The sequence below is a fragment of the Triticum urartu genome, chromosome 4 (genome assembly GCF_003073215.2).
Source record: "Triticum urartu cultivar G1812 chromosome 4, Tu2.1, whole genome shotgun sequence".
NCBI lineage: Eukaryota > Viridiplantae > Streptophyta > Magnoliopsida > Poales > Poaceae > Triticum > Triticum urartu.
In genome coordinates, this window is record NC_053025.1 from 120208612 (window position 1) to 120236077 (window position 27466).

General features: G+C 47.6%; 1 protein-coding gene and 1 pseudogene across 1 annotated transcript; both read right to left on the bottom strand.

Moving 5' to 3' along the window:
• Positions 1–1280: 1280 nt before the first annotated feature.
• LOC125554650 lies at positions 1281–12843 on the bottom strand (annotated as a pseudogene).
• A 12426-nt stretch (positions 12844–25269) lies between these two features.
• On the bottom strand, positions 25270–26902 carry LOC125553662 (ATP synthase subunit a-like). The gene has a single exon (XM_048717415.1). The coding sequence runs from the start codon at positions 26596–26598 to the stop codon at positions 25351–25353; it is 1248 nt and encodes a 415-aa protein (XP_048573372.1). The 5' UTR covers positions 26599–26902; the 3' UTR covers positions 25270–25350.
• Between the last annotated feature and the right edge of the window lie 564 nt (positions 26903–27466).

The following is a 27466-nucleotide window of genomic DNA, read 5'->3' on the forward strand; positions in this document are numbered from 1 at the left end:
CCCCGCCTTAACAACCCTCATAGTGTTATGTCCCCCGATCAATAGCTTAATACATTTCAGTATTTGGCCTGCTTTCTTCATTTTCCTTGCATAGGTAGAAACCTTTCTGGGTTTGTCAGCACACCAAATTATATGACTATATCCAATATGCCCTGATGTCCATAGTACCGTACTCAGACGACCCTGCCCTTAAATAATAGTAGGATTACATTCATCGTTCCAGCTGTAAACATAGTTTCTAGTTTGACTGAATGAGAGTCATGCAATAGGCATCAGTAGGGAGTGCGAAAGCAAAAGCTAAGTGATCGGACTAACACAGAGTGCATTTCTCCCGGGTAAGCTTATGTTCCTGATATCTGATACCTATGTTTGCTCCTTATTTTTTTAATAATTGATCCAATTTATACGAAAAATAGGTAGGTTGAAGAAGTTATCAAGAAAAATGATTGGGATCTTTCAATATGCTATTAATGATATCATGTTTTTTATTCTTGATCCTATCAAGTATGGATTCTAGATTGTTAGTTGGAGCATCCTGACCAGTCTAGTTTATTGTGATATGATCCTGAGGGACTCTTCAAATACATGTAGGGAGTCACACAGGTCTCCGACATATCAAATTGTATCTGGATTTGAGTCAGAGCATTTCCTCTGATTCCTAGCTCAGAAATCTTTGCTTTATTTACTAAAGATTGGAGCACACAAGCGCACACGCAGTAATCTAATTGAGAAAATGGATAGTTGCTGCCATCGATATTAAAGAGTCTGTCTAGTGCCAAAAAGGTCCTTCCAAGGCCTGAGCTATCAAATTCATGTGATACACACTTTGCTCTCTGCGGATCACACTCAGCTTACTACAACTGAGGGTAGGATTGGTTGCACAACGCATGCTATCCATTTGTTATTGGTGATAGGAAGATGGCTCAATCATTGAACTAGCATTGAACAACCTACTTCAGAAAAAACTTAGAGTTAACCATCTAGTGCGAAAGTGCTAGTTTCCCCCTCCCAGAGGTGAGAAGGGAGATATGAGCGTGGCGGTATCTTTTCCTCTTTTGATAGAAGCCCACATGCCCACTCTTCTATCCCACCTATCCACATGGGGTATCAGTGGCCTCGTGATCTCCATGAACAGAGATCACTACACAAAAACAACTATATGAAAAACTTGCTTGCTTTTACTTTCCGACACCAATGCCAACAAGTGCTTTCCTAACTCGAGAATGAGTACATACGCTTTCTCCAATGCTTGCTCTTGTTACGAGCTTCTACCCGACCGATTAGCCCAGAGCACTAATACGCTTTCTTTCCTCGAACAAGTACCTTTTCTTCGAACGAGAATGCGAACTGCTTCCTTCCAACAATCCAATACGAATACGAATGTACGAATGACAGGCCATTCCCCGGACCAGAGTAGAAATGAATTCATTCACATCTGCTAGAAACCAGAGCCTGAGCTATGAACCGATCTAAGAGCGGACAAGCAAGCCTATTCCTATTGTTTTGGGTGGCAGATTCCATATGTTATTTCTCACTGCGAATACAGATTCTTCTTGTACCGTAGTAGCTCGACTGCTTTCCTGACTTGACTCGATAACTGCTTTCGCTTCCCCAATCCCAGAGCATCCAAGAGATTCGTTTCCACACGCCTGATCCGCAGTTCGATTCGTGCCGGTGCCGGCAAGAGATCCTGTTCCTGTTGGGCAAGGGATTTGATAGCTAGAAAAACAAGCGGCGGATTCGATTCTTTCTTTGATAGTAGAACGGGATATTCCACTCTTTTAGATGTGCACCGCACTTCATCAGTAGAAAAGCCCGGCGCCTGAAACCCAAGCTCAAAACCACCCTTCCTTTAGTTGGACCGGCATACATATCTTATCTCGTAAGAAACCGGGAATATTGATTTCGAGTAAGAATCGTATCCTGATCCTGCTATTGATGTAGATTTAGCCACACCAGCACCTGAGCCTGCAACTGCTGCCTCTGTAATCGAGGAATATCCCGTCCCGGATTTGCCCAAAAGTATTATGGGATATCTATTATTATTGGCAACTTGTTTAGTTCCCGCAGAAAGAGATGCGCCATAGTATCCCTCGGGCATGGGCCAACCACCAAGGCCAGGAACTAGAACAACTCGATACTTTCCACCATCCACAACCCTTGATTTCTCATATTTGTGCAACGGCTGTTCTGGCACTATTCTCCGATTTCCACCCATTGTTCACATTCTATATACCTTGCCCCCTCCTCCCAACTTCATCACACCCGCCTTTTTCACATTGTTTTGAAACAAAGGAAACATGCAACTGCCCGTACTTTCCCACTTGTATAGCCCACCACTTAATTAATGCGCGACCTGATGCGGGTCATATTGGATGATCAGCGAACCTAATTATATTCACCTGTAGCCAATGACCAATACATAATCTCAGAATCCTCACCCAGCTCGGTTGATTAGATCTCCCTTTAATTCATATATGCTACTTCTGGTCCGGGCATAAGTGGAAACCCATTGATCTCGGGATCAGGACTCGAACTTAGAAGCTCTTCCTCTTTTAGCAACCGGATTGCTCCTCGCAATAAATATGGTTCAGGTGTTGGATCAATAGCTCCTGTTTAGGAAGGATGTCATGGGCCCCCAAGCATCCCCTTAAATATGGTGAATGAAGAGAATTGGACCAGTCCTTGAATAGGAATGATGGGTATCCTTGTCATAGGGCTATGTTTCTGTCAGAGTCTAGTGGCACCCTTTAAAGTAGTCTGGCTGGATTGCTGCTGAATAGCTTGATGGGTCAGGGCAGATTGATAGGGAAAGAACCCTCGCCATCTGGAATCACTATATTCCGTGGATGTTCTCATTCTCCTTCTCTCATTTCTGTGATCGTATAAGCTAGATAGGCTTCTGTAGTTTCCGGGTTGCTGGGTTCCATTTTTCTTTGCTTGTTGCATATCTCACTCAATCCCTTGCTTTCGAGAATAGCATTTCCCTAGCGCTAGTTGTGGGTCAGAGTTGATAGATCAGAAGTAGAATACTTGACTTCTCTAAGATGTCAGGAGGGAACATAACAGTCATGCAGAAGAGAGAAGCAGGTGAGGATGGGACCCGGAAATGCATTCGATTTTCTCGAGTGAAGTAGTTGAAAATGTACCACCCTTTACGGGATCTTCTCTGAGGCAGGTAAGCTTGCTCCTTGCACTGGCACTGGCTTGCTTCGCCCAGATAGGGCTTCTGTTGGTCTCTCTTTTTCACTATCACTGAAATCCACCTCCTCTTTAGAAAGATGAGAGCTGCTCTTTGGTTGTTTCGGTAGTCCCAAGTAAGCTATCGACTCTGGTGTCCAATCAGTTCTGAAGTCTGGCTTGTCATTGGAAAAGGTAGCAAAGAATATCGTATTAAGATGTCGGTAGTACAAAGCAAGCTACTTCGTCTGTTCACTCAATTGGCTCCCTAATCTTGCCTTTCAAAGAAAGGATAATGCGTAGGAGTGAAGCAGTTGACTACTGTGTCTTGAGGAGTTCTGTATCGTACCCTGTGTGTCCTATCGAGTTCTGCGGTCTACGGCTGTATCCGACCAATTATCCAAGGCGCGGTCCACCTCTTTCTATGCTTCAATTTAGTGACGCAAGTAATGGTGGTGTTTGTTGTACTATAGGTACTGGGTTCGTTCTCTCGTTGTCAGTATGTATTGAACTACCGCGATACAGGACTAGTGGGCCCCCCGTCTATCTATTAGCCGTCTATCTATTAGACCTATCTAGAAGTAGAAGTTCGTTGCATCCCCGGAGATGTAGAATCGAGTGTTTAGCTTACCGGGCATTGTGCTAAGTTTGCATCCGAATCGAAATCTGGCGCTACTACTCAAACACGAAAGCTAGGGAAGGGAATAGAAGGGCGGGTAGATCAATGTGATGATAGCACCACGCCAGGCACCGAAGACGAAAGCGAAACATCGTCGGTAACACTATACGTTGTAGTCTCGCATTATCCACTGGATCCGCGGCTAACCATATATAATGCTCAATGCTATGCAAAAGCAATAAAGGGGAGATTGTCTTCTAACTAACTATATAAGTAATTTATATAACTACATGATTCTCGCTCAAAAGATTCTTCCCATTATCATTATATAGAGAGGCGGAGGCGCGTAGCAATAAAAAAGCTTGCTTGTTGGGCTGATGAGGCTCGAGAAAGACTGTGAAGTGAAGATGCGCCATTACCGAAACCATTTCTTTTCTTTGGGCGAAGTTCCTTTATAGGGAGCTCACTTCCTTGCTTGGTTGGTTGGTTGAACTTGCTTTTTAGGTGCGGTGCGTGCGGGTCTAGTTTCATTTATGAGTGCTGCGTATATTTCCGTTAGTAATGGTTTTGAGCTTGGGAAGAAGGGATATGGGTATGGCATCATCCCAGATTTGATCTAAGGCTAGTTCCATGTGTGCAACTACTATCTTATCTCAATATCAGGCTAAGGCTTGGCTAAGTGCTCTAGAGGTTTTCCTTATTGTCCTGGTTCTTACCTCAACAGGGCAGGGGAGATAGTTGGAAGTTGAATAGTCGTATCGTATCAGTTCAGAGAATCCCTGTTGAATGGCTTGGCTTTCAGTGCGAGTCTAGTTGACTGATTCCTAGGCTAGCCTCTCCTTATGTGCGGGTCTAGTCTACAGAACAGATGAAGACCCAGAACCGAGGAGAACAGAACGAATACCGATCTCAGAGCGGACAATCAATCCCAGTTCCTAGTTTCCTTCAAGCAATAGCCTGCCTGTTCCCGTTCTTCGTCTAGCAAACCTCCTATAGTGGATACGGCTGAGAACGAGCTTGACTCCACTCACTGCAAAGGAACAACTGATTCTCCAATTCCGTGGTTTGTTTTCCTTTCATTCTACCTACCTTCTTTTCGCCGGAGGCATATTTGATACATTATTTAACATTCCGAAGAAAGTGCAAACTTCCAGATCTGAAGGAATGGCAAGATCAGAGATCCATTTTACGCTGGGGCCTGGCCAATGGGGAAGAAGTAGTACTCGACCTTTGCTTTAGAAATCCACTGTTGCTGAAGAGAAGAGAAGAGATTTCTAGTGCGCACTCCTATCCGAGTAGAAAGACAGCCTACACTCAATGTTGGCAATGGAAGAGACTAGACTCTTTCCACACTTAAGATCCCAAGGGACAAGACAGATCAGATCTTTCTCTTTAGCCGGGGGCCCTTCTCCAGAGTAGAGTTTCGAACAAGAGTGCGGAGCGATGTGTTTCATCAAGAGTGTGAATCGAATGGAAGTTGACCATGTTCTTGAAATCGATCCTCGGATGTGAAATGAAAAGAGAAGCAAGTCCCGATGCAAGGAAATCGATCTTGATTCCGTGGGTCAGGGAGCCTGTTATGAGTTGGCTTTGGGACAAGCCCTGTTTCTTTAGACGAATCTGCCCTAGAACTCACTTTTGAAACCCGTTGAAGGAAATCCCGATAAAGAGAGGGAATGTGCTATAAAGCTTCCATTTTTCTTCTACACATTATACGTTACTCATTGGGTTGATAACAGAGGATAGACCGCGTCAATTCACTAAAGAAAAACTGCTTTTCCTGAGATTTCTAGCCCGATACCTTCCTACCGATCCGGAACGTAGAGCAGATCTATCGGAGAATAGGGAGCAGGAAATTCTTGCTTGAATGCCCGGGGCAAGCTCTAGCAGATACAACAGATCCATATCCATAAACAAGAATGAAAAGTGGATTTCGATTAGTGAATGGATGCTATCCTGACCTGGCAAGAGATCCTGATCATTACGAGATGCTAATTTTCAACCTCCAATGCCTTAGAGCAGCAAATCCATCAACCCCGGACAAGAAAATCAAACAAAGTAGTGGCCAGGCTAGTCTCAAGAATGGGAAAGTCAAGTTCTAGTACAGCTATCGCGATGTGGCCAATGGATAATAAATAACTTGCTAACCCAACCCAGCAATCAAACAGATGCTAGCAACGGCTTTCTAGCTAGAAAACCAAGCCTTGGATCTCCACATAGAAGACAATTCATTCCAATACCAATGAAGCTAAGGAAATAAAGCAAAGGCAAGTTCCAATTATGTAGTGTAGTCGCTCTCATCCCCAAAAGGAAAGAAGATTTTTGGATTTCACCCACTATTCGTTCCCTCTATCCGAACGACACCACCGATCCGATGCCAACTCTTTTAATTGACATTGGTAACATTTTCCACACTTGCTTCTGTTCTCCAATTCCTATTCTCATTCCAATTATCATCCCATCCCTCGAGATAGCCGGGCCAGTGATTCTCTTTAAGGATCGAACTATAGCAATAGCAAACAAACCGAGCGAGGAAGCTTACTTACCAGGGATAGATACCAGTTCAGATGGATTTCCGTATTCACTTATGAGGCTCGAATCTCCTCTTCCACACTGGCAGCACCTAAGTGAAACAGAAGTTTTCTTATCAGCGGACTGGGTATCGAGGTCAAATAGCAGTACGTACTGGCAGCCTCCCGATGTGGGGTTCCAGGGCAGAGGTCAGAGAATCTATATGGCCGGTGTCTACGCATGCTTGAATTCCATATCCATAGCTGTCAAAATGACATTAGTAGGATCATCGGTCGGGAGTCAAGTCAAGGGAGTGAAGTTGAGGGAAAAGCTCTTTCTCTCAAAGTTTGAGCACTGGCCTAAAACTGGATCAAAGATTGGAATCCGGAATCCAAGTCTCTTCTTTCTTATACGAGTTTATTTCCTAGTAGAGTAATGTTTCCCTTTCCTTGACTGTCTTCCTGGAGAGATTCCATGATTTCGGTATTTCACTACTCTAGTTGGAGTAACGTCCCTTGCTATCTTCATTCTGACCTTGCCCTAGCGGCGCACAGTGACAAATCGAGTTCAGGTTCTGATCTGGCTCGTACACTAAACCTTACCAGTAGCTCTTGCTCTTGCAGCAACTGTTGCACTACAAGCACAAGCTATTCTTCTAACTTGCTTGACACACTGATGGACCTTGACACACTGATGGAACAATGCGGCCGACTCACTCACCTGCCGCCCTTTAGTAGGAATCTGAAGAGGAAGGAGCCTTAGCTGCTTCTATTCTATGCAATTCTCTTCTCATCCCTGCGCCTGCTCGGCACATAAACTAACAATCCTGCTACTTCTCCTTACAACAACTGCTAAAGCTGAGAGGCTAGGGGACTCGGGTCAGGGCGGGATGAGTGCTGCTATATGGTTTGAACCCTCTATCTGTAGATCATTCCTTTTACTGATTTCTAGCTTTTCGGAGGCACAAGTAGTTGATCACTTAGACGTACGAGATTCTGAAAGGATTGTTCTCTCTAGGCACATCTTAGGAAGGATTCCGTGTCCCTCCAACTCCATCCATTGGGTGGCGTCTTTTCATCCGGAGAAGCTGTCGAAGCGATAGCCATGTCTGATCCCCGTATCTGTGAAAGAGCAAGGTCTTCCTAGTGGAGTCTAGAAAAAGATCCGGGTATTCTGAGTGGAGTCTGGAATGAGACCTGCTGCCTCTGGCTTGACCATTAGCTGCTCTATCTGTTATTGGCATGGCATTCCTAAACCCATAGAAAAAGAAGGATTAGGAGACGTCCATCGAAATAGACTAGGAGGCCTCTCACTAGCGCTATATAAGCTGCCGGATTCCCTTTCACTTAAAGCCATTCCAACAATCTATTCGTCGTAAGCCCTTCTAGTAGCAATCCAAACGTCCCTCCATCTGCATCTCCCTAACAGTCTCTGCATGTGGATCTCTTCTACTAGTGATTCAATTGGGGCCAATCCTGCCGCATCCACTTCCTTCTATCAATTAGTGGAATCCCCAAAAGTGGAAGAAGTTCTTTGCTCTAAATACCTTCTTTGCAAGCCGTGGTCCCACAACGGACCGAAATGGCCATCAGAAGGCAGATTCATTTTATGATAGAAAAAGAATCTGCTTTCTTCTGGCACATGTATTTCTGAAAGGACTCCATCTTTGGAAAAGCTCGTTTGCACCTTGCATCGAATTAAACCACTCCTTTCACCGCGGATAAAGACTTGGTGGGTGGGGATGAGACGCTAAGGTAGGGTTCGGTCTGGATGAAACTATCTTTAACACGAGCTTCTTCCTTATGCGAAGTACCAACTTATTGGAATTCAGCAATGCATATTCACTACCGAGATCTCTTATAAGTTTTGGGACCAGAATGAATTCTTCCTACAGACGCCGTAAAGGGTGCGGTTTAGCAACCAAGCGTACAATGACCGAAACCAACAGCTCCATCATTTCTGAGAACTTCTCTCTCGCATAGAGGAGATCTTGGCACTACTTTATGTGTTCAATCCAGGGAGCCGCCCTCTTATTCATATCTTGCTTGATATTGGTTTCATAATGAAAAGAGGAAGGAGTGTCGAAGCGATGTCGCTTCTCTGCTCTCAGCTCTTTGCTTGAGATGATGTGATCTGATCGATCAGTCTAGAATCTGTAACCAATTGGCTAAGTCGCTAAGTCATTGCGGACACTTGCCATCCTCTCATATCGGAAGACGAACAACGACTTCCGGGGTAAAACGGAGGGCTAAAACCTGAGCCTCTTTTTCCATCCCAGGGGGTAGCGATTTCAAGAGTACTTGGTTTAAAACTTCCAGTTTATTCAAGTAGTTTCACTCGATGAAAAATGCATGCAAAATGCATTCTATTGCTGATTCTCTGTCAGGCATTACACCTCTGTCCCAAGCTGTTCGTGTTAAGGTAGCCGATGGCGCTGAGTTAACTTCCTTGTTTCTTCTGCTTGATTTGATCTTTGCAAGTATCTGCTGATACCGCTCCATCACATCATCCAAGGAGCCCCACATTCCAGAGTGCAACGAATGCAACTCAGAAGCCATTCTTATCTGTCTATGCCCCATATCTTGGATCCGGGTCTGCGTATGAATAGTATTCGTATCACAGCCGAGCAAGAGGATTGACTTACTCATTTCAAGCGGAAGTGGGGATTGAACCCAGTAGATACCTAGCAGCTAAAAGAGGTCCAAAGCACCGGATATGGCTCAAATAGTCCTTATAGAAATGATCTACGAACTATAACCTTTCGATAAGAAAGATTAGTTACACAAGATATATTATTCTTTCTCACTTCCTCTAGAAACCAAAGGGAGAAGGAGCGGGAGTTGAAAGCGATAGAGATAAAGTACCAGCAGCTGCAGTCGTAGGTGGAAGCCTTTCTTTCTTCTTGCACGTATTGAGCTTGGCGCTCCTTGAGATCTCGTAATAGCTCCGAACCAGCGACCTTGAGCGGGTCTCCTCAAAACCACTGTAACTACCCGCTGCGAGCCATGGTCCTTGTATGCTAAGGCGGAGATTAATTAATTGCTGCCATAGCAGGCGCCTATCTGTAGAAAGATTGGATCGATAAATATAAAAAAAACTTGTCAAGCTTTGCAAGGTCCCCTTCTCAGAACAGCAGCAAGTCAGCACCAGGTCAAATTCTCCAATTACGGTAATATACCATAAACAATCATCCTTTAGGAGCTATATTATCCCTCTAGGGGAGCTAGTATAGTTGGCCATAAGGTCACACCCCTTCTTCATTCCATTTTCTATTTTAGAACTTCGGGTTTCAAAGACTTTTCCCACAATAGAGGCTTTGTTCTTTTTGAGCAGAAAGAATGAATCTAGTATCGACGGAATGGTATCTATCTTCTTAATATTCGTTTTCCAGGGGAATGAGCCAACCCACACAAGAGTGCCTACTAGCTTGTCACGAACGCAGAGGAAAAGAAGTAAGATACCCCCCGCCCCCGAGCCGGGACCCCTTCTTCTTGTACCGCTAGTGGTCTTGGATGAAGAACCACAAGAGCAACCTGAGGTAGTCGAGGAGGAGCCACAAGAGCAAGATGGAGGTTAAAATGAGACAGGTGGTAATACTTCTTTGGAATTGCCGCTTGCACTACGCAGAGAGACTAGGACTAATGCTGGAAAGCCTCCGGTCCGATATGGCTATGAGCATGACATTGCAAATTGAGTTTCAGACTCTTATGTCTCACCCGCACACAAAGCATTCATTGCATCTCTACAATCAGTGTCTATTCCAAAGGATTGGAAGGCTGCAAAGCTGGATCCCCGGTGGAAAGAAAGACGCAATGAAGGAGGAGCTTGGTGCACTTCAGAAGAACAAGACGTGGGATCTTCTTCCACTCCCAGCAGGAAAAAGAGCAGTTGGATGCAAATGGGTGTTCACCGTAAAACAGACTCCAGAGGGTAAGGTGGATAGATAGAAGGCAAGGCTAATTGCAAAAGGTTATAGGAAGACGGGAGATAGACTATGATGAGACCAAAGCACCAGTGGCGAAGATGGACACGGTGAGAACCTTAATCTCATGCGCAGTCAACTTACTTTGGGTGGCCTTTACATCAGCTAGATGTGAAGAATGCTTTTCTTCATGGTGGTTATTTACAAGAAGAGATCCATATGGACATTCCTCCAGGTTTTGGAACAAACAGACTGATGGGAAGGTGTGTAGGCTCAAGAAATCTTTGTATGGCTTGAAACAGTCGCCACGGGCGTGGACAGGTTCAGGAGAGTTGTTTGTGGTATGGGCTACTCTCAGTGTAATGGAGATCATACAGTACCGGCATAGACGAATCCATATCACCATTTTGGCGGTGTATGTGGATGATATTGTGATTACTGGAGACGATGTTGAAGAAATCAAATGTTTGAAGGCAAGACTGGGAGAAGCATTTGAGGTAAAGGATCTTGGACCTCTTCGATACTTCCTTCGGATTGAGATTGTTCGGTCGAAGAAGGGGGTAACATTAAGTATAGTGAACAGGTAGCTGATTGTTTTACTAAACGAGTAGGTCCTTGTGAGGGTTTAGCAATTTGTAACAAGATAGGCATGTTAGATATCTTTAGCCGGGGGAGTGTTGAGTATTGGGCTGGGCTGTATAGTGTGTGTTAGGCCTCCTGCTTCATCTGGTAAAAAAGAGTCATAGATATGCCTGTAATTAGAAGGAAGAACCGCCATAAAAATCTTCCTCGTGTATCGTCTGTAGCGGAACTATGAACGGGAGCTAGCAATCCGGACCGTATTGAAAAGGTTCCTAAGACACAGCATGGAAGAGTCAAAATATTCAGAAGCGAGGTCCAAGAATGAAGAAGGGGTAGAATTACTGAATGAATACGAGCTGTGGCTAATACCCGAGGCATAAAAGACGCATTTTCTACGGGATCCCGAAACCACCAGCCACCCCGACCTAATTCATGATGAGCCCACCAACTTCCTGGCGAGATGCCTACGGTTAAAAACAACCGACATGTCAAGATCCAAATTCGAATTGGTTCCTGGTCCTGGTCAGAGACCACCGTGTTCGCGCCGGCGGTCCAACAAAGAGGCGAAGTAGTGGTGTCTTTCTTTCCATTACGAACGACACGCTTCGCCTGCTCCCTCCCCGTGTCCATTAGCGCTCCTGTCCAGAGCGAAGAGAAGGCGAAAAAGCGCCGCCGAAGCAGCATGAGCAGGCTTCTATTGCTACGCAACAATAGAGCAGGCGCGCCGCCCACAAAATGTTTGAATGATCGGGTAAAGAGCGAGCTTCTTATATGGGATCCGACGCATCCAGCAGAGCGAAGCAGCGTTCCATTCTTTTCGGCGGCATCCTTCCGCATTGGCGGCGAGTGGAGTGCCACAATCCCATTCATCATTTTTGATCTACATAACCCAAAGCCCATAGCACTGGCGACATCTCCGGCATAAATGCAAGGAGGATGTATAGCTGATATAGGATCTTGTGGAACTGGATTTGATTCTGCAAGCGGTTCGGTACGAACGAAGAAATTTCGAACAAAAGGATCGGAACTCGCTGATAGGAAAGGAGAGAAAAACAAAGCAATGCCAAGAGCTCCGTCAATCTGCTGTTCATCGATAGACGAAGCTCTCTCATCGCAGCCCCGCCAGCACGGGCTCTCAGCGGCGCGTGCTGCAGCGTGCTGCTCGCCAGCCGCCCAGTCGCCACCGCCCGCGATCACACTGAACCCCCTGCTTCCCGCGCCGCTAGCCCCCGCCGACGAGACGAGCCTCCGCTTCCCTCGTGCGCAACTCCGTCATCCACACTTTCTCTGTGCCTGCTCACCCCGCGCGCTAATCTGCTGTTCATCGATGCTCTCTCTTTTCTCATCTCGTGCCAGATGTAACAAAAGATTAGTCCTTTTCTTCTCGCGAACCACGGGAGCGCCCAGCGCCCAGAAGAGCAAAGCTCATTTTCAAAACAGGGTCAAGCGGCGCATTAAAAAGGGCTGGCCCGTTAAAAGGACGCTTACTTTGCGAACGAAGTTCAGAATCAACAAGGGTTCTCCGAACGAAGGGAGTGTACAACTGGGCGCAGCCCGACTTTTTTGTTGGAGAGATAGAATGGAGTTCTTCACGAAGTTCGAGACAAAGGAAAAAATAAAAGTTTCTCTATAGCCTCTTCGTTTTGAGACATTATGGCTTTGGGGTCGACCCCGGTAACAAAAAAGGAATCCATAAAAACTTGGGATCCAACACCATGATAAAATACTACCCTCATGATTAGACCATGTCCCTGAGATTTGATAAAAAAAAGGTGCATTAGCGGTTAATACGTTGTAATTAGATAAGTTATTTGGAATATGACGGAACGAAAGACCAAGGAAAGGAAGAAGAATGCACCAAAATGCAAGTGCTGCACCAAACGCTGGTGGTTGTTTCTTGTTGTAAGTGAATGCAACGAAAAGACCCGGAAATAACGAATAATGAGAAAATTCATTTATAGACATTTCGTGCTCATTTCCAAATTTATGCTTAGTTATTCCCATCATCCGGTAACCACAGGATGATCCCAATCTCACCCCGCGGCAAGTCCGCTCGGTCCCAATCTGCCTTCGTATCCCTTAAGTAGTGCTATCACTTAGCAATACGACTACTCTTTCACGATATCGGGTCGTCACGTCTGACTGTCCAGCCGCTTCAGCACATCTCTCCTCGGATAGACGTAACGTCGACCGCGAACACAGTCACAAACAACACACTCGCATCGAAGGTCGCGTATTATCCTCCAAGAATAGTAGGCGAACTGTCGCGCTGACCATCACTGCCCACTACCTCTGAAGTCTGATGGCCGGGTCGCCTATACATCTCTGAGGCGGATGCTAACACCTTGCTTTCTTTCAAGTCTGGTGTAAGAGTGTTCAGACAAGATGAATATCCTCTCCCTTAGCTTCTTGGCCTGAGTGAGAACTGGGAAGTGCTCAAGAACCCTTTCCTTCGCACGCCTTTCCTGACCGATGGGCCGGAGATAGAAGCTAAAGCTTAACTCACGCTTCAGACAGAAATACGGTGCAAAAGTCATAGTTTTCTGTCAGGTCCCGTAGTGAGTGCAGTATCAGCGAGTCAGGTTTATTTAGCTTCAATTTTCTTCAGTCTCCACACAGCGGGCGATCTGCGCATGCGCACAAGCGGAATGTATTTTCCACTACTCTCATCACTGCCTAAGAGCCGTTGGCCTGATACCGCTCCGACTCCCGTAACATCCGAAGCACTTGGTATAAGAATCGGAGCTCTGTCGAGGCCTTGAGCTTTGCTCTCGAGAGCTGCTGACTGTGCTAGTGGAGGATTCAGACTGAGGACCCCCGTGGCGGCTACTCATAAGAAGATGAAGGATTGAAAGAGGACTGATCACCCCTCTGATTTGTGATCTTTTAATAGAAAGAAAAAGCCTTCTCTCAGACTTAAAGGTAAATGAAAGCGGGATTTTTTTTCTCTCCTCTAAGCTAGCAGCAAGTCAAGTAATCTGAGAATGCTGCCCCCAATCCGTAGCTGAGGACGAACTCAACTCATAAGCTTTTTTTGAACCAAGCACCTGTTGTAGAAATGAAAAACCACCCACTAGCAGAGGCTGGAACAACCCATAGAAGTGTAGGGGCTGCTTCAACCAGGCGTACCCGTATCCATTGATTTACCTCCTCTAGAGAGTATTGAACTTTGTGACAAATAGGTTATAGTTACACTCCTTAACTCCCTATTCGCTATAAAAGCTAGCTAGTAAGAAGACTTTCCCTTCTTTTCTGGGAGGGTGAGAACTTGAAAGACTGGCAGAGAAAAGGAAGAAAAGCGGCTAATGCTATCTAAACGATTATTTCAAAGTTTACCAAGTTCGATCGTTCACGAGACAGGGGACTCTTTTAAATAAGACAGTGTATGGCTGCGAATAAGTCTATTCGGCAAGTCATAGAGAAGGACTGGATATAAGCTATTCCCCGGTTCTTCATTGGATCCTTTTAGTTTCATATTACTTTTTGGAAGCAATCTCATAATAATATGTATTAGGGACAGCATTTAGGATAGCAAAAGCTTTTTTGGAGCAAGAGGGATTACCTTCCAGATTCTTTTGTGATACCCTCTGTGTCGCCTTCTCCTGGATGGTCAGCCCAGTGTCCTGAATCCTTGAGCTCTTCCTCATGGCTTTGACTGGTGACTTACATTTCATCTTATTTGCTGCTCTCTTGGTCCTTGGATATGATGTCTTCTGCCACTCTCCTTGGTGGCTATTCTCCACCATCTCAGTCCCCTCTGAGGTCAGCTGAATCTGATCAGTGGCTGTCTCTGCCTAATCCACCAAGTGTGTACAAGACAAGATCTTTGTCTGTCACAGGTTCTCCTGCTGCTGCAAGTTGATCAGACTGGAATTTGATCCTGCGCAGATAATCTTGAGCAGTCTGGGATCCTTTCTTGATCGTTTGGATCTGAATACGCAGCTCAATTATTTGAGCATTTGTCATACAGCCAAGACTTCCGGTTTTTTTTCATCCATGCCTATAAGTATAATTATCTTTTCCAATCCGAGTGTTCCATCGGACTTACTCCATTTGCTTCTAGGGTCCATTTGCTTCTAGGGATAGATAGGGCTGGAGTCGTCAGTGCTAGAATGAAATGTGAATGAGAGCATAGATTGATTGTCTCACTGCATGTACGTATAGTAACCGGTTAATAATACTAAGGGTCCCTAATACTAATCTCGACATGAGAGGAACGTGTCCTCTCGGCCTTGATATATACTAACAAATATGGTTTTTTCACTCAGACATGAGAGGTGAGATCGATTATATGATGGAGACAGATGGAGGAGCAGAAAGTGAGAGATTGTGGCGTGAAGCACATGTAAGGTGTACAACTCTTGAGACGGATGCATCGAGGTGCCGGCCTGTGAGAACGCTCGTCATAGCGTTGCGCCATAATTTTTGATGGGTCTTTCGTTTTAAAAATAGGAGTTTTTCGGGTCTAGTTTACCGGTCCGTCAATAAATGCGTATGAAAAGTGAAATAGTTGATGTGATGGATGTGCCCGGATCGGCTCGACGCGGGGACCGGCCCCGCGGCTTCCACTCGCCGCGGCACGGGCCCGTCCCCAGGGTGAATGTGCCCGGTATCGATCAATGAAACATCGGCTCGACGCAGGATTTCAATAGAACGAAAAACATCGTAAGTAGTAGAGGGATAGGTACTTATTCCCGGCCAGCGGTATCATTGCTGCTCCCCGCCTAATGCGGATCATTGTGCAATGCTTATGTGAAATCTCAATCCAAAAAATATTCGTTTCGTTGGAAAAACCAACGCCGACGTCAAGATCAGTCTCCTTTCCTTTCAAAAGTGAGCGAGCAGAGCTGAAAAAGATGGAGTTACCTGGAGATGAACAAATTCGATTTCATAACACAAACAGCACAAAGCGTCTCTCACGTCCATTCTTTTATTTTTAATTTTTCCCAACCTGCGTTGGATCCGCAGCTTGTGAACCGGCTTTTGGAAGGGGTGGAGGCACCTACCTTGAAAGACATGAACCTCCTTTTAAAAATGTATGGAATTGCGCCCGGAAATACAGAGGCTTTGCTTTTTGAAATCACAAAAATGGTAGAATCATACATGCAGCAGGCAGAATTGGCTTTGCCACCTGCATACGATGTTACCTGGTTTTGTAACCAGTTTCTGGGCGTGGATTCTTTCCCGTCTCTAAGGGATACTTTCGCGGATTTACATTTCAAGGGGCGCCAAAGCTTCACTTGGAACGCGGGCTTTGTTAATTTTTATAACGAAATATGGAGGGCCGAAGACTCCCCGCCGGGTTCGAGCTGAGGTTGTAAGTGCTTCGAATGCAGCTTTTTTTGGAAACCCCATTGGATCTTCTGTTTTAGACCACCCCACTTGGCTCAGCTCAAGTCTCTGGCTCATTGTAACCGGAATATGATCTCTTCCGATGTTGGGCCTACACATCATTTATTTTACAGTTCCTCAACACTTTCATGTCTCCCTGTCCTGCATCGGCTTGACTCCCTCACTGTGCGCTTGTGGTCGTCTTTTCTTTTCCTTTGTGCTACGCTGCTAACTTCGATACTCGGTGCTATATCTCCTATGCCGCTCCGATAGAGAGTAGATCAGTGCTGCGTGCGGGTTCTTGTCCAAAGTCGAGTGTCCAGCCAGCACTGGCGAAATCCTTGTCCGATGACCGGCGATTTCACTTGTTATGCATTCTCCACAGATACGTGCCCTGCGACTACCTGCCCGGTTCAAACACTGAGCCGACATAAATACCGCTGCGGCTTGATGCGTGAGCCTTTTCCCGCGTCAACAAATAATCTCTGAGCTGGATTAAGTGCTACAGCAAAAGTTTTCCCTTTCCGCTTGCTCTTGGGATCACCGTTTTACTGCCTCTCTTGCCGGCTCTCTACTTCGTACAGAACCTCTCGCGCCCCAGGGTCCTGCCATACGGCTTATTCCTACCCCCCGCGCTACGCTATCGCAGTACCACCTTAGTTGAAGCCATGACCGCGTAGCAGCATGCGACGACGTCCCGCCGGCCTCTCCTCCAGGTTCCCGTGACACCAACCAATATCGCCCGTCCAACTATCTTGAACTCTCCATTCTCCTGTGCTCTGGTTCGTGCAGATCCTTCTTCCGATGATTTTTCTACGGCGCGGCGCCCCTCACTCTCTCCCAACCTGATCGCTTGACGCGTCGAATCCCGACGACTTGCCACACGACCCGATTGTCGCTTCATATTTTCTTTAGTTGTCACTGTTATTACCGTAGCGGGCGGCGCGTTCGCCTTCCGCAATCGTCCCACTGTAGGCCCGCATTCGCCTCGGCACCCCTCTTCTCCTGTTAGTCCCTTGTCATCGCTCCATTCTCTTATTGGTTTTCGGTGACTTTAAGTTGGACTACGTTCGTATCCTCTTCTCCGGCGCAATAGTTCGCATGGCGCTCTCAACCGCCGGCGTCCTAGTTTTCATGCTAAGAACGCACTTTGCTTAACGTGGGTCAAGTTTCGCCTTAGGATCCCACTATGCTATTTCTCGATACCGATCGTTACCTCTTCACTCCCTAAATTTTCATACGAGGTAGTAACTCGTCCCTGTCCGTCTTATTATAGTCAATGCTAGAACCGGTCGGCAATTAGGTGTAGCTTATGACCGTATTCCACCATCCAAGCTCCACTGTTCCACGACGATCTGCATTGTGCGTACTTTACCTTGAATGACTGCTCTCACAATCGCTTGCACTCAAATCGGACTAACTTTATAGCCTCCCCCCGGCAGTCCCCCGTACCTTTCTGCGTAGCTAAAAAACATCACACACCCGCCCAGGACACGCCCGCGTCCGCCACTATCAGACTGATCCCGCCAGCTCCCCGCGGCAGCCCCCCCCCGCACACACGATCCACTCTACTCGCCGCTCTCTGCGCTCCCCGCGCCCCACCGCGTCCGCCAGCTGACCCCGGCTCCGGTGCCTCGACTCCGCCCGCCAACTTCACGTCTATTAGTCTCGCCGCTCCCCTCACCGTGCCTCATCGCCCCCTCTGCATCCCGACCCGAAGCCCCAACCTGCGCGGCCCGCCCGCTTCGTGGGCTCTCACGTCGCACATCCGCACCGCGCGCCCCCTCGCGCGCGCCCACCCTGCGCTGGCTCCTCCTTCATCGGCCCTTCGACTGCGGCGTGGCTCTGTCCACCGGGCCTCAAGCCTTCCGACCTGTCACCGCGCACCCCCACGATTCGTCGCGGGCCTCATCCCACGTCCCCGCTGACATCCCCGACAGCCCACCACCAGCCCCGTCTGCGTGCTGCTACTCCTACCCGTCTCAGGCCTCATGCGATCGGACTCACTCGCCGTCCACCCGAACTAGCGCACGCCCCGCCGTCACCCTCCCGCGCGCCCCTCACGCCCTACCACCTACCCTCTGCGTAGGGTGGGCTAATGCCTGCTCGCTTCTTGCCAGGCACTGCATCGAGGACCATTCTAGGGGGCTACAGCTGCGCTTTTGCAGCACTGAACATGGTTCCGGGTACTCAAGATATTGCGTTTGTGTTTGGAGAGGTGTAGATTGTAGATTCCAGCCGAGAAGACCAGGAAAAGATAAGGATAAAGAATGTCATATATCTCAGGAGCTAGATCACTTCCCGATGAACAAGTCAGAATTGCCTCAACAAAAATGGATGGAATTGGACCGAAAAAAGCCATTCAGCTTCGTTATCGATTAGGTATCAGTGGGAACATCAAGATGAATGAGTTAACTAAGTATCAGATCGACCAAATTGAACAAATGATAGCTCAAGATCATGTTGTTCATTGGGAATTGAAGAGGGGAGAACGAGCAGACATCGAACGATTAATTTCTATTTCTCGTTATCGTGGAATTCGTCATCAAGATGGATCGCCCTTACGCGGTCAACGAACTCATACTAATGCAAGGACTGCTCGCAAGCAAATTCGGAAATGAAAGAAGGCTACCGAAAGAACAAGCAACGGATTTCGCGCTCATCCCTTGCTAAAGCGCATACGTTTTCTTGCTCCTTGGTACTTGTCTGAGTGCAATCAGCCGCGCGTCCCCGCCCCCCCCACTGGAGGCGCCCAGCGCCGAGCTTGCTCCCCCTGCAGCCCGCCCCGACGCTGCCCTGCACAGACCCCCCTCCCGCGCCCCTGGCGATCCCGGCTCAAACCTCACCCTGATGATGCTCGCATACACCCTGAGCCAATTCCTGCTGGTTTCTGGTCGCTGATATGGCCACCGCCATAGTCATCCCTTGCTAAAGCGCATACGCTTGCTCCTTGGTACTTGTCTGATCAATCACACTGTTCATTAGTTCACTTGATTTTTCGTTCGATGTCTTGAACCGCTTACTAATCACGTATACGTATAGTAGGCCCCCTTCGCCACTCCACGTCTGGCCCGTCTTGGTCTCGCTCACTTCGCCCGCCTATCGTATCGGCTCGGCTTCGTCCGTCAAGCGACAGCTTCTGCCTCTGACGGCTTCACTATCGCTCATGACTGGTAGTAGTTGTCTCTATGTAGTAGTCGGCCTTTGTTAAGCTTCGCCAGAAGCGACTAGTCGCTTCCCGAATGCCTCTTTCTTGTACTAATTAATGTGTATGGTCTAGTCTTTCCAATGCCTCCTTCCTTGCCGCCAACGCACGCTAGATGGAGAGTAAGCAAGCTACCTTGCTTGCATTGCATTCGTTAAACGGTAGCTTCCGCGCCCTTCCTGCCTGCTTCAATTGATGTGAATGATCGTGTCTTCGACATCAATTTCAGTCTGATTAGATATGTCATTGAAACAAATCTGTTTTGTCTCTGTTTTCTTTTCGGATGATGAGGATGAGCCAGCCGATCCTAACATAATTTTGGAGGAGCCGGACGACGAAGCCTCAAAATCAGATAAAGATGTCTCCGACGCGACCGGACTTCCACTAGAAAATCAGGAGGGATAAAGATGTCTCCGACGCGACCGGACTTCCACTAGATTTTTATAGGGGTCAGGAGGGAAAAGATATGCTGTTTTCTATCAGTCCCAAGCGGATACTCCCCAGCTTCCACGGTCCGCTTACCGAGGAAGAGATGCGGGAGGACCCAGGGCCAGAGCAAGTTGGGTTGGGGTATAGAGCCGTAAGCGCGGTGGGGGTGACAGAGGATGTGCTCGTACGGTTCATAGTTGGGTATGATATTCTCGTGGATTGTTGGGAACGTCCTCTATATTCGAAATATGCCTTTCTAGGAGCATTACGATCTGCAGCTCAAATGGTCCCTTATGAAGTCTCTATTGGTCTTATTCTTATTGTGCGCCTTGTGAGCACGTTTGGATCCGCGAAGGCAATCGCTCGGATCTTCCCCTAACCCAACCCGGGAACGGACCGGAGGGAACCGCAGCATGAGGAATGTCCGCGTCTCGTCGCAAGGCTCATTTTGAGTTTTGGGTCATAGGGCGGGCAGTGCAGTCCGGGGCACAAGGGTCCTGGTACTACCCAGGTGCGAAGAACCCCGGAGGCGACTGCAATGAGCAAAAATGTAACTCACCGGCCTAAACGACGAGCAAACACTCGAACGTGAGAGCAAGGGATCACCCAACGAATGGACGAGCTCCAAGGAGGGAGGAGAGAGGGAGGCAAGAACCATGCTTTCAGAGAAGTGGCGGTCCGAATCCACTCTGACAAAAGAAAATAACAGACTAAGCCGTGCCGTAAGGGGGGCATTCTCCACACGGGACGGGGCCAAGGCCTTCATGTATGGGTGACAGATCGGCCATAGGAGTACTCCGGGATATACACCAGGGCAACTAATGTCGAGCATACGATGATGCCGCCCGTTTTCATTTCGTGAAAGTCCCCGGCAGAGGAAAGGGCTGTAGGTGATGGCGCGTTCTGCTTCTTAGGGCGATGAAATCGTTCCTATGGGATCGTGCGTGGCAGCTGGTATAGATGATGATGAAAGGCGGTCCGCTTGAACCGGGACCTATTCTCATAATAGGCAGCAAGCAAAGCTAAATAGGAAAGGGGGCGACTGATGACTGCCTTTTTCGTCAGAAATCAAAAAGGGTGGAATGTGGAGCTAATATGGCTGGCTACAAGTATAGCCAAAGAAAGATGAGACGAGACGGACTGTCAGAGGACGCAGCGGGACTACCAGGGGAAAGCCCGCCCCCGCTAGCTAACATAGATATCTATTCTCGGTGCGCATATTCGAGATTTAGAATCTCTTTCCGACCAGGCCAGGCCGAATCGGGCCACCACTTGGGATGGGAATGGCTCAGCCCACATGCATCATTTGATGAAAGCACTCCAGTCCAGTCGCCTCCGATCAGGTGGCTCACCGACTGCGTCTGAGCTTATGTCACACCACCGGACCGTAGCCTGCCTACCAAATGCCCATAGGCCGTTGGATAGAGCAACGGCTGCAGCTACATGTCACGGCTAGTACGCCTGATCCCCATCTCCCTTCCGCCCAGCACCCCACTCATCCGCGTCAGCTCTCATCGAGTTGTCAGTAGCGTAGCCATGCTCGAGTGACCAGATCCGAGAGTGGGCGCCGTTCCAAGCCGTAGAGACTATCGTACCCGTGGGTGGTCCTGCCACCTACCGCCCGTCCCTCCACATCGCATCACCTGACGATACAAGGCATGCGACGTGGCGACGCCGAAACCAGCAGGGCACATTGCGCAGCCTTACACCGTGAAGCCTTTGCCGCGAGTGAACCTCCACCGCTCGTCACCATCTGCTTGATGTGAGCGCCAACCTAGATCTACCTGCTCCGCCGCCCTTCCCAACATCTAAATAAAGGGCGGGCGCCGAAAAGGAAGCAGTGACGCCTTTTCGACGAAAGCTTAGCTTGGTAGGCGCAGCTTACTCACCCTACTCCCTTAGACAATGCAATGCTCTGAACACGAAAGTTTGCAGTTCAGCCCTCTTCTCCCATGCAGAGTCGCAGGCAGCGCCTCGGATAAAAGCACGGACGAGCCACATGCAGGGAAACTTGCACGTGTGGTTCTGGCCGGGGACCCCGGTATACTGTACTAATATGTGTAGGTCCCTGTAATTCGAGTGAGATTGTCATGGCGCAAAAGCAGATATGGTCCGGTATTCCCTTGTTCCCCGTATTGGTTATGTTCCTTATTCCTCGTCTAGCAGAAACTAATCGAGCTCCGTCTGATCTCCCAGCACCATAATCCCCTGCTGCAACACAGCACATGACGTTCGCTCAAGGACCACACCCTCTCGAGAGCAGGATGCCGGCCGAGATGGCCGCCAGCTCTCCCAGGCGGAGTCCTGCGCTGCCCGCGCTCATCCTTCCTCGCGGCCCGGGCTGAAACAGACTGCAGCCGCCGGGAGCTCTGTCTTGCCGCCACTCGCAGCGATCAGCAATCCCGCTACACCGTCGTCCTGCCGCGTATGGATCGCGACCCGCCAGCCGCCGCGTGACCAACAAGCACCAACAGACCACAACACCTCTGATCGCCGGTCCGTAACCCGATGTAGATTGCCATTAGCTTTTGTGCGTCACGCGGCGCTCTAATCTCACCGCGACGCACCCCTGCCAAATTACCTCCGGACCGTACCCCATCAGACCGGGGGTACAAGGGATCGGGCACGTTATCTGCTTTTGCGCCATGACAATCTCACTCGAATTACAGGGACCTACACATATTAGTACAGTATACCGGGGTCCCCGGCCAAAACCACACGTGCAAGTTTCCCTGCATGTGGCTCGTCCGTGCTTTTATCCGAGGCGCTGCCTGTGACTCTGCATGGGAGAAGAGGGCTGAACTGCAAACTTTCGTGTTCAAAGCATTGCATTGTCTAAGGGAGTAGGGTGAGTAAGCTGCGCCTACCAAGCTAAGCTTTCGTCGAAAAGGCGTCACTGCTTCCTTTTCAGGGCCCGCCCTTTATTTAGATGTTGGGGCAAGGCAAGCCCAAGGAAAGTCTAGGTTGGCGCTCCATCTCGGCCGGCATCCTGCTCTCGAGAGGGTGTGGTCCTTGAGCGAACAAGTCATGTGCTGTGTTGCCCCAACGCAGGGGCATTTGGTGAGGAGCATGGTCCGGTGGTTGACAAGCCACTGATCGGAGGCGACTGGACTGGAGTGCTTTCATCAAATGATGCATGTGGGCTGAGCCATTCCCATCCCAAGTGGTGGCCCGATTCGGCCTGGCCTGGTCGGAAAGAGATTCTAAATCTCGAATATGCGCACCGAGAATAGATATCTATGTTAGCTAGCGGGGGCGGGCTTTCCCCTGGTAGTCCCGCTGCGTCCTCTGACAGTCCGTCTCGTCTCATCTTTCTTTGGCTATACTTGTAGCCAGCCATATTAGCTCCACATTCCACCCTTTTTGATTTCTGACGAAAAAGGCAGTCATCAGTCGCCCCCTTTCCTATTTAGCTTTGCTTGCTGCCTATTATGAGAATAGGTCCCGGTTCAAGCGGACCGCCTTTCATCATCATCTATACCAGCTGCCACGCACGATCCCATAGGAACGATTTCATCGCCCTAAGAAGCAGAACGCGCCATCACCTACAGCCCTTTCCTCTGCCGGGGACTTTCACGAAATGAAAACGGGCGGCATCATCATATGCTCGACATTAGTTGCCCTGGTGTATATCCCGGAGTACTCCTATGGCCGATCTGTCACCCATACATGAAGGCCTTGGCCCCGTCCCGTGTGGAGAATGCCCCCCTTACGGCACGGCTTAGTCTGTTATTTTCTTTTGTCAGAGTGGATTCAGACCGCCATTTCTCTGAAAGCATGGTTCTTTCCTCCCTCTCTCCTCCCTCCTTGGAGCTCGTCCATTCGTTGGGTGATCCCTTGCTCTCACGTTCGAGTGTTTGCTCGTCGTTTAGGCCGGTGAGTTACATTTTTGCTCATTGCAGTCGCCTCCGGGTTCTTCGCACCTGGGTAGTACCAGGACCCTTGTGCCCCGGACTGCACTGCCCGCCCTATGACCCAAAACTCAAAATGAGCCTTGCGACGAGATGCGGACATTCCTCATGCTGCGGTTCCCTCCGGTCCGTTCTCGGGTTGGGTTAGGGGAAGATCCGAGCGATTGCCTTCGCGGATCCAAATGTGCTCACAAGGCGCACAATAAGAATAAGACCAATAGAGACTTCATAAGGGAACATTTGAGCTGCAGATCATAATGCTCCTAGAAAGGCATATTTCGAATATAGAGGATGTTCCCAACAATCCACGAGAATATCATACCCAACTATGAACCGTACGAGCACATCCTCTGTCACCCCCACTACGCTTACGGCTCTATACCCCAACCCAACTTGCTCTGGGCCTGGGTCCTCCCGCATCTCTTCCTCGGTAAACGGACCGTGGAAGCTGGGGAGTATCTGCTTGGGACTGATAGAAAACTGCATATCTTTTCCCTCCTGACCCCTATAAAAATCTAGTGGAAGTCCGGTCGCGTCGGAGACATCTTTATCTGATTTTGAGGCTTCGTCGTCCGGCTCCTCCAAAATTATGTTAGGATCGGCTGGCTCATCCTCATCATCCGAAAAGAAAACAGAGACAAAACAGATTTGTTTCAATGACATATCTAATCAGACTGAAATTGATGTCGAAGACACGATCATTCACATCAATTGAAGCAGGCAGGAAGGGCGCGGAAGCTACCGTTTAACGAATGCAATGCAAGCAAGGTAGCTTGCTTACTCTCCATCTAGCGTGCGTTGGCGGCAAGGAAGGAGGCATTGGAAAGACTAGACCATACACATTAATTAGTACAAGAAAGAGGCATTCGGGAAGCGACTAGTCGCTTCTGGCGAAGCTTAACAAAGGCCGACTACTACATAGAGACAACTACTACCAGTCATGAGCGAGCGGGCGAAGTGAGCCGAGACCAAAGACGGGCCAGACGTGAGTGGCGAAGGGGCCTACTATACGTATACGTGATTAGTAAGCGGTTCAAGACATCGACGAAAAATCAAGTGAACTAATGAACAGTGTGATTGATCAGACAAGTACAAGGAGCAAGAAACGTATGCGCTTTAGCAAGGGAATGAGCGCGAAATCCGTTGCTTGTCTTCGGATGCTTTCTTTCATTTCCGAATTTGCTTGCGAGCAGTCCTTGCATTAGTATGAGTTCATTGACCGCGTAAGGCGATTCCATTTGATGACGAATTCACGATAACGAGAAATAGATTAAATCGTTCGATGTCTGCTTCGTTCTCCCCTCTTCAATTCCCATGAACACATGATCTTGAGCTATCATTTGTTCAATTTGGGTCGATCTGATACTTAAGTTTAACTCATTCATCTTGATGTTCCACTGATACTAATCGATAACGAAGCTGAAATGGCTTTTTTTCGTCCAATTCCATTTTTTTTGAGGCAATTCTGACTTGTTCATCGAAGTGGATCTAGCTCTGAGATATATGACATCTTTATCCTTATCTTTTCCTGTCTTCTCGGCTGGAATCTACAATCTGCACCTCTCCAAACACCACGCAATATCTTGAGTACCCGGAACCATGTTCAGTGCTGCAAAAGCGCAGCTGTAGCCCCCTAGAATCTTCGGCTCCTCGTTTTTATTCAATTATGAAATGACTCATTTTGATGGAGATTTGTAGCATCATTCAAGTAAATACAAATTGAGATCGTAGAAACATGAGCTTGTGATATAGCTACACCTAATTCCAGACCGGTTAATGCTAGAACTATAAATAAGGGACCAAGATCTCCTATGAAATAGAAAATATTATTCAGAAATAGCATAGTCCAAGCAAACCCACTTAAAATCTTTACTAAACTATGACCGGCCATCATATTAGCAAATAAACATATTCCTAAGCTTAATGCACGAAAACAATAAGTGATTAGCTCAAGGAGTACTAAGAAAGGTGCTAACGGCAGTGGGACTCCCGCAGGTAATAAGAAGCTAAAAAAATGAAGCCCATGTCTTTGAAATCCAACGATCGTAATGCCTATAAAAATGGAAAATGAAAGAGCCAAAGTAATGAGAAAATGACTTGTCACTGTGAAGCTAAAGGGTATCATACCCTGGGGATTACGAAATAACAAAAAAGTAAAAGTGACCGAGATGCGAGGGAAAAACTTTTGTTTCACATTTCCAGAAAGACCACCTATTTGTTCGTTTACCAGGTTCAGCACGAAATCATAAATAAGCTCGACCAAGGATTGCCATGCATTTGGCACTGACTTTCCACCTCCCTTTTCCGTAACAACAAAAAACAGAAAAACGACCAAAACGACAGTGAGCAGCATATACAAGACTAAAATTGTAAATGTAAAATAAAATTTGCCCACATGAAGATCAATTATTGGGTAAATGACAAATTGATCCAATGGGGTTTCCAAAAAAAGCTGATTCGAAGCACTTACAACGCTACCTGGCGGGGAGTCTTCGGCCCTCCATATTTCGTTATAAAAATTAACAAAGCCCGCGTTCCAAGTGAAGCTTTCGCGCCCCTTGAAATGTAAATCTGCGAAAGTCTCCCTTAGAGACGGGAAAGAATCCACGCCCAGAAACTGGTTACAAAACCAGGTAACATCGTATGCAGGTGGCAAAGCCAATTCTGCCTGCTGCATGTATGACTCTACCATTTTTGTGATTTCAAAAAGCAAAGCCTGTGTATTTCCGGTCGCAATTCCATACATTTTTAAAAGGAGGTTCATGTCTTTCAAGGTAGGTGCCTCCACCCCTTCCAAAAGCCGGTTCACAAGCTGCGGATCCAATGCAGGTTGGGAAAAATTAAAAATAAAAGAATGGACGTGAGAGACGCTTTGTGCTGTTTGTGTTATGAAATCGAATTTGTTCATCTCCAGGTAACTCCATCTTTTTCAGCTCTGCTCGCTCACTTTTGAAAGGAAAGGAGACTGATCTTGACGTCGGCGTTGGTTTTTCCAACGAAACGAATATTTTTTGGATTGAGATTTCACATAAGCATTGCACAATGATCCGCATTAGGCGGGGAGCAGCAATGATACCGCTGGCCGGGAATAAGTACCTATCCCTCTACTACTTACGATGTTTTTCGTTCTATTTAAATCCTGCGTCGAGCCGATGTTTCATTGATCGATACCGGGCACATCCATCACATCAACTATTTCACTTTTCATACGCATTTATTGACGGACCGGTAAACTAGACCCGAAAAACTCCTATTTTTAAAATGAAAGACCCATCACAAAATTATGGCGCAACGCTATGACGAGCGTTCTCACAGGCCGGCACCTCGATGCATCCGTCTCAAGAGTTGTACACCTTACATGTGCTTCACGCCACAATCTCTCACTTTCTGCTCCTCCATCTGTCTCCATCATATAATCGATCTCACCTCTCATGTCTGAGTGAAAAAAACCATATTTGTTAGTATATATCAAGGCCGAGAGGACACGTTCCTCTCATGTCGAGATTAGTATTAGGGACCCTTAGTATTATTAACCGGTTACTATACGTACATGCAGTGAGACAATCAATCTATGCTCTCATTCACATTTCATTCTAGCACTGACGACTCCAGCCCTATCTATCCCTAGAAGCAAATGGACCCTAGAAGCAAATGGAATAAGTCCGATGGAACACTCGGATTGGAAAAGATAATTATACTTATAGGCATGGATGAAAAAAAAACCGGAAGTCTTGGCTGTATGACAAATGCTCAAATAATTGAGCCGCATATTCAGA

Bases quoted from the DNA above. Each gene is read 5' to 3' on its own strand.
- LOC125553662 (XM_048717415.1), bottom strand. From the start codon at position 26,598: ATGAACAAATTCGATTTCATAACACAAACAGCACAAAGCGTCTCTCAC.